The 7662-nt window shown below is 51.0% G+C and overlaps 1 protein-coding gene across 1 annotated transcript; it reads right to left on the bottom strand.

The window, feature by feature from the left end:
* Window positions 1-2557: 2557 nt before the first annotated feature.
* PCED1A (PC-esterase domain containing 1A) lies at window positions 2558-7527 on the bottom strand. The gene is made up of 8 exons (XM_052651045.1): window positions 7205-7527; window positions 6765-6909; window positions 6196-6275; window positions 5846-6084; window positions 5595-5745; window positions 5231-5477; window positions 3151-3420; window positions 2558-2805 (listed from the first exon to the last, which is right to left on the bottom strand). The coding sequence occupies exons 1-8, from the start codon at window positions 7400-7402 to the stop codon at window positions 2558-2560; spliced, it is 1578 nt and encodes a 525-aa protein (XP_052507005.1). The 5' UTR covers window positions 7403-7527.
* Window positions 7528-7662: the final 135 nt, after the last annotated feature.

The raw sequence follows: 7662 nt of genomic DNA, 5'->3' as shown, positions 1-7662 counted from the left end.
TTTCCAGGCAACAGTACTGGAGTGGGGTGCCATCGCCTTCTCTGCTTAGTTCCCTGACCAGGTATCAAACCTGGACCCCTGCACTGGAAGGCAGAGTTCTAACCATTGGACCGCCAGGGAAGTCCCTGGGTTAAAGTTTTTTGAAAAGAACAATCTTCCAAATTTCTGAAGACTTTCTCCCCTGAAAAATAAAGGCTTGTGTCACATGCTGTGCTGGTGCATCTTTTAACCCTTTCAGAAATACCTTATTTTGGCAAAGGAAAGAATATTGGAGTCACTTTTAAAAACCAAGATTCCACGAATGAGAGGAAGTCTATGTACACTTCTCTTCTTAAATGATTTGCCAGTGAAGTTTGAGTTCTGTCATGCTTGACATACTATGTGCCTACATACTGGAAAAATATAAGATTTTGTTTTTACAATCTCAAAACAAAATCCAGGAAACCATTCAAATTCGTGTAGTGACTTGTATGCAGCTATTTTTCAAGTTTCTTGTTTCCCAGTCCCAATAAAAAATTTGTTAATAGAGGAGTCAAGTGTACTATGTGCTTACATGACAATAAACTGAAAATAAAATATAATTTATCCCCATTTTATCCTTACAATAGATTTCAAATCTACATTTGGGATGCTGAGGAAAAGGTTATAAAACCTCACTGTGAGCAATGGGAGCCACATAGCAAGAAGGGATGAAAATGAGAATCACAGAGGTAGATGGACAGGGATCTGGAGCACACTGAACAGTCTCCAAGTGCTCACAGTGTGGGTGTGCCAGACTTGGGATGGGGTTGTGAGAGAATGGAAAAGCCTAGACAGAGGAGCCTGGCAGGCTACAGTTCTCGAAAAGAATTGGACACGACTGAAATGACTTAGCACGCACACAAGGTTTTCTTGGAGAACAGGATGGCAAGCAACAGAGAGAACAGGATGGCAAGCAACAGAGAGGGCTTCGTGAAACTGGGTAACTCATATTACTTTCTTCCATAAACCAGTTTAGGTGTATGATTTTCCACAGCAACACTGAGAAGCCCCAGTTTCAGAGGTGCAAAGAAAAGGGTTTTGTGTCAAGGAATAAATGACTGAACAAGGGATTCGCCGAACTGATGAAAACAAAACAAAAAACAGTTTTTGCGATAAAAGTTATCTAAAATCTATCTAACAAGATGCTGTCTTTCACTTTTGTATGTTCCCATCCACTGTCTACAGCAAAGAAAACCAAGCTCATTTCAAGCACTCTCATTAAGTCTCAGCAGCCCTGATGACATTACTCTCTAAAGGGTTTTATTAACTCATGTTGTCTGTACCAGTTTCCCCAGCACCAGTGTGTGTTAATTTAGTAGATTCCTTTCATTTGCACCAAGGACCAACACTTCTTTGGTCCGCTATTTCCATTTGTGTAAGATGCTACATTCTTTGACAAAGTAAAATTTCAAGAAAAAGTAAGGAAAGATAATGCAGTAATTCTGCATCCTCTTCTCCAGCCTATTCTACTTAAGGTTTAGTGGGTCTGTGTATTTCCTTATTTTCCTGCTTCACATCACGTTATCAGTGTACTTACTGCCTTGTTTCAGCCTCCAACTCATACTACACCCAACCCAGGGTCAAGATCATTTGTCAAAGCTGAGATGCTGTACTTTTAAAAAAATTAATTAATTTGACTGTGCCAGGTCTGAGTTGCATGTGGGATGCAGGATCTTTATTTGCAGCATGAAGTATCTAGTTCCCCGACCACAAACTGAACCTGGGCCTCTGCGTGCGTTGGGAGCATGGAGTCTTAGTCACTACCATCAGGGAAGTCCCTGAGTTCTTTTAACTTTCTTATTAAGTTTGGCACAGCTCCCTGCTCCCTACACCCGACCTTGGAATTCTCTCTGCTCCTCTCCTACTGCCCACTCACCAAACAGGTTTGTGTTCACTTTGCTACTACTGCATATTGAATCTATTAAGCAATGGTTTTCTAATCGGTCTCCCACTTGGGCTGGGGAGCTTCTTGCTTAGTTCCAACCACTTTTGAGTGTCTACCAGGAGCCAAGAAATTGTGCAAGGCGAGGTTGGTATATCTCCAGGAGTAGGCGAACATTGAACATACATATGAATGGGTGAGACTAGTACAGGTGAGAACTAGCCAGATTCCAAACTCCATATAAAATATTGACAGTTTCAATTACAACTCAGCCTGTGACATTTCCCAATCCCAAAGAGCCGCTGACAATAGGTAACCCCTCCCGGGTCTTTGTTAAGTACACGTGTGTTCCGGTAGGAGCATAATTGAGTGTGTGAAACAGTATGAAAGATGCAGTCAATGATTTCCAAACAGCGTGGACTGCAAGGTCCGAGGCTGGAGAGAACCCAGAGGTAGCCTCCCCAACTCTTAAGATCACAGTTCAGAGACTCACTCTCTTTCACAAAAAGATGTCACTCTGTTTTTCCATGCCTTTATTGGTGACAGCAATGGACAACAACAATGTCAGGCATAGCAGGTGCCATGCCAACACCTGGCGTGGCAAACAGGCACTGCAGGGCCACTGGCACACACAGCCCAAACACAAGAACCAGTCTACCCTGGCCATGTACCCGAATGGGCATGAGGTCGTCTATCCAGTTTGTATGTGTGGATCAGCCTGTCTGAGTGTCTTGGACGCTGCCTGCAGGGCGCCCCCATCCTCGGCACATGGTAGGGGCTGTTGTGAACACAGCGTGACATCCCCCGGTGGACAGCCAAGCCCCGGTGTTGACCATGGGGGACAGGGCTGGGGACTGGAGGAGGCAGGGGGCCAGGCACAAAGTTCACTCCAGGGCCACATCCTACAAAAGAACCAGCCATCATCAGAGTGGGCTTCTGGCCATGGTGAGTGCAACTCTGCCTCAGGCAGTTCTGGTTCTTCAGGGTGAGTTTCTCTGGCCTTCAATTTCCCCATCTACAAAATGGCAATACCGCTTCCCATACTGCCAAGTCAGGAAACTGACGATCAATGAGCTAATTCATGAGTTTACAGATGCTGTTCCAGACTCAGCTGTGACAGAACCCAATCCCAGGGGGCACAAGGAGTCCCTGTCTTCTCTCAGCCCATCTGGACACAGGAGACTAGGTTGAGGGAGGTTCAAGGAGAGGCTGGAAAAGGTGTGCTGGGAAGTTGTGGGGGCACATACCTAAGTGGGGTGGTATCGAGAAGTCTTCCATTGGATTAAAATTGAAGAATTCACAGGGTGGGAAGGGCTGGCCTGGGAAAAAAGGGGGTTCCTGGGGTAGGGGTGGAAACAGAGGAGGTAGGGAAGGCTGAGGAAAAGGATAGGGAAAAGGCACGGGAGAAGGTAAGGGAGAGGGTGGGGGCAAGGCCGGCTGCTCGCCGAAGTCTGAGGGCTGCCCCTGGCTCCCCTGGAAGAGATGATCCGGCTCTGGCCAGTCTTTAATCCATGGGTCTAGAAACAGGATGGTTGTTTTAGGTAGGCCTGGGAAGCCAGGTCGCCCTGAACTCTGGCAGCCTACACTTCTAAACCTTTACTTCTTCCTCCTGGAGAACGCAGCACCGTCTACTTCATACTCAGGTTTCCTCATCCCCTCTCATTTCAGGCCAAGCCCAAGCTATGCTCCTTCCTCCCTGTGTCTCAGTAGTCAGTGGATCTGTCTTTGTTCATGATTCCCTCCAGCCTGATCTCATGATCCCTTCCAGTCTTCCCCCTCTATTGCCCAGCTTGTCTATCTCTCCTCTCCTACCTCTTCCTCAAAGACCAATAACTAAGTTTAGTAAGTCTCTATGATCCCATCACTTTCTTTTCACAGCAGGTTCAGGTTCCTTTCACACTTCCTCCCACAAAGAGTATTTTTGCCCAGGCACCATTCCCTTCTCAACTGTTCACTGCCTCTTTTAACCCTACTCCACTTCTTCAATACTTTTCCTACAAAAATGTAACTACTTCTTCACTTTCTAACCATCACATGACATGGCCAAAAGCCTCTCTCCCCTCCCTCAAAGTGCCTCTATCCTTATCTCCTTTTGTTTCCTCCATCAGTCTCTCTTCTCTTCCAACTCCCAAACATGGCCATTGTTTTGCTCTTTCTGTCACATTCACGCCCTTAGCAGCCATCTCCCTGCTGGGCACCACTGACTCCAAATTTACTCAACATTTCCATAGTACTTCAAAGAGATCTGCCCTCATCAAACTCACCAACTCATCCTTCCACCTAACTCTTCCTTTTAATGTTGCTATTTCTGTGGCTCCAAGTTGAGTTCAGAAGACCTGAGACACAACAAACTAGCCTTACAACCTTTAGAGCACCCCTTTCTCTGTTAGGGATCAGTTCTCCAACTGATTTAGATGAGATTTGTGTGCTAGTTGCTCAGTCGAGTCTGACTCTTTGAAAGCCCATGCACCGTAGCCCACCAGGGTCCTCTGTCCATGGGGATTCTCCAGCCAAGAATACTGGAGTGGGTTGCCATGCCCTGCTCCAGGGGATCTTCCCAACCCAGGGATTGAACCCAGGTCTCCTGCATTGCAGGCGGATTCTTTACCATCTGAGCCACCAAGGAAGATGAAATTTAGTTCTCATCTAAAAAAACAAAGAAATCAGACCATTATATGATCAAGGTCCTAATTCACTTTCCTGATACTCCAACTCCAGGCTAAAAGTGACACTCCTGGCCATTCTGCCCTCACATCCTCCAGTGCTACTACAGCCTTCTAACATGACTCATGTCTCCAATTCAATAAACACCATCCTGCAGGTACTATATACACAGCAATTGTGCTAGATACTGGGGCCGAAAGGGATGAATTATCAACAAGTGAGGCAGGCACTTTACCCTTGCAGGACATGATCCAAGGCAGAAGCAGACAGGGAACAATAACCCATGATGTCCCCTTTAAAAGCAGGCAGGAACTGAGGGTTTAACAGTCCCTGCCAAGGGGCTTTGTTGCTTCTACCACTCTGCCTGAATTACCTTCCCTCCGCTTCTGCTTTTCCACGCCCCACATCCACTCCAATTTAAAGTACTCCCATTCTTTTCCTGTTTATCTGTGGCATATGCGTATTGAGCATACTCAATACTCAATTCACGTACACAGAGGTGACTACAGGGCTAGACCAGGGGAAGGAAGGCACACTCAGGATTCACAATGGTCCTTCAAGGGGCTCTACTCACCTTGAGGATCTCTGTCCTGCTGTTTATGAGACCTATGCTCTGAGGGCCCTCTTTGCATCACTACCCTCCCCACCTGTGATAGGGCTCACCATGAGGATAGTCACGCTTGGGCAGCTCCACACCCCAGGCATCGGCCACATGGGTCAGAAGCAAATGTGAGAGGTGGCGGTGGGCATGCTGGTCCCAATGGACACCATCCCGATGACGGTGCCGTACTGCGTGCCGAAAGTGAAAGTGGAGGTCCAAGACATCGAAGCAGTGGTCCCCAGCCAGAGTAGCACTGTAGAAGTTCCCTTCAACCACATCCCGCCGCAGAGAGCCTGCCAGGGGCTGGAGCTGAGTGAGAAAATGCAGCATCTGAGAGCCACTGAATGATGCAGAATCGGGAGGGAGGGTCCTCTATCTACCAATCAGCTGCCCCATCTTCTGTCCTGAGGTGCTCCAGTCACTTGCCTCAGGCAGGAGGAAACCCCCAGTGACACGCTCTCCTAGGGGCATTGCCATGTTCCACACCAGCAGGCAGGAATCTGGCAACACCTGGTCCATGCGCACGAACACTCGCTCCAGGTTCTCTCGGTAGCTCTCCATCGAGTAGCGGCCATACCTGTTGGGTAGCACAAAGGGTGGGCAAGAACACAGGGATGGGTGGCCTCTGAGCCATACCTCCACCCCCAATCAGTATTTCCCTCTCCCCCCGCCCCAACCTGGAGAGATCCCAGAGGCAGGAGTTGATGATCACCAGGTCCGGGGCAGGCCCATATGTCAGCTCCTCCAGGACTCCCTCGAGGTACTCGGAGTAAACGCGGGTGAGGAAGTAGAAGCGTACAAGGTGGTGGCCAGAACCCGAGCAGAACTGGCGGACCTCCCGGTACTGTGTCCCGTTGTGCAGCTCGCCTAGCTGACCCCCAGCGACCAGCTGGTCCTGTTCAAAGCTCAGCTCCCCCTGCCCACCCCACCCCCACCCAGCTGGTCAGACCCAAGCCAGGGAGGAGGCCCCTACCAGGCCAGAGTCTGTGCCCACCCATCACTGGCATGGCCACCAAGCTTCCCTCACCTTGGCTTTCAGCTGGGCAGCTGTGAGCAGTGAGTCTTTCTGGAGCAGGAGCACCAGGTCTTTATACACAGCCCGCTGGACTGAAGGGAGACAGAGATCCTGAGGCTGAGGCAGGCCCTACTCCACCCCCAGCTCCTGTCAAATTCAGGCCTCTTGCTGAGGTGGCCCAACACCACCTTTGTGGAGTATTGACTTAGAGGTATGAGAAAAGGTGAAGTTAAAAAGTCCTGGCACTGACTTTGCTCCTTCCAGGTATATACCTTCCAGGTGTACATAGCGACCTGGCAGAAGTAAGTTGGCCAAGTCACCCAAGAAACAGACAACATACTGCTTCCATGAGGACACTGGGGGGGACTGTCAGGAAGAAAAAAGCTGAGCAAGGTGGGGGTGAAAAGCCTGACAGGCTACATCTGTCAGGACACCTGTGGAAGGCGTTGGGGAAATAAACCTTCTGTACTGGAACGGACTGGGGATCAGGAAAGAGGTTTGAGATGGAGACAAAACGTCCAGACGCAGAAAACAGACTGCAGGTGCGGGACCAGGAAGTGGGATTCTAGAAGGGCACTCACTTGAGTCCCCCAAGATGACCACGAACTTGTTGTGTAGCAGCTGCTGGACTTCCGAGGCCTGGAAATGGACCATGTTGCTTCGCTGCGGGCGGCACGGCTCCTCGTTCTCCAGACAGAAGACCATGCTGCCGCCAACAACGACGGGCTGCAGGGAAAGGCCACTAAGCTGCACGAGGGAGGGGCCTCAACTAGCTCCAGGGCCCACTTTGGGATAAAGGAGACCTGCGCTGGCCCCTTTCAAGCTGCTCAGGGATACAGGTACCAGGTGGCAGCATTAGAGTGGGGTCCATGGTGGCGCCAGCCTCTGTTAAACTTGGCAAAGTGAGCCACGGCCCGCGAACCTCCGGGACACCCCGCCGCTTCACACGCTGTGCCGCCCTGCGCCCAGCCACGTGCACGTCGCCGCCCCGCGCATGCGCGCGCTCGCTCGCGCCAATTACCGATTCCCGGGACTCCGCGCCGTTCACCAGCGACTGGGGCAGGCCCGCACACTGCGCGCGTCGCCTGCAGCGGGCGCCAGGCCTAGCCTCATGCTCTCGTGCCCGAAGAGCTGGTCGCTTCAGCACTGCTCCTGCCTCGCAGAGCTTGTGCGTCCCGGTTAGTGGTCGGTGCGCAGCCCGTCGCCCAGCTCTCTCCATGCGTGAGTCATGGAGGCCCGACAATGCCTGGGGCCTCCCCGCCCCGGGCGACAACGCTCACAACTCCCACTTCCTGTCACTCATGTCCTGCCCTGCCCGACCCCCCAATGTCCGAGGGGACGAGAAGGCAGCGCGGGTGGCCGCCGTAGGGAGCAGGAGCCAGGGCCGAGCCCGCCCCCCTGTGGGCGGGGGCACAGCGACGGCCAAGTACAGCCGCCCACAGCAGTGAAGGCTGGTGGCCGCGGCCTCATCACGTGACC

The sequence above is a fragment of the Budorcas taxicolor genome, chromosome 13 (genome assembly GCF_023091745.1).
Source record: "Budorcas taxicolor isolate Tak-1 chromosome 13, Takin1.1, whole genome shotgun sequence".
Taxonomy (NCBI): domain Eukaryota; kingdom Metazoa; phylum Chordata; class Mammalia; order Artiodactyla; family Bovidae; genus Budorcas; species Budorcas taxicolor.
Note: the sequence above shows the minus strand (reverse complement) of the source record. Positions and strands in the feature narration are given on the sequence as shown.

Excerpts from the sequence above, each read along its gene's own strand:
- PCED1A (XM_052651045.1), bottom strand. The coding sequence starts at position 7,402 with ATGGAGAGAGCTGGGCGACGGGCTGCGCACCGACCACTAACCGGGACG. Across the intron at positions 6,910-7,204 it reads GCGCGGAGTCCCGGGAATCG|CCCGTCGTTGTTGGCGGCAG; the intron begins GTAATTGGCGCG and ends CTTTCCCTGCAG. Across the intron at positions 6,085-6,195 it reads CTGCCCAGCTGAAAGCCAAG|GGGGAGCTGAGCTTTGAACA; the intron begins GTGAGGGAAGCT and ends TGGGGTGGGCAG.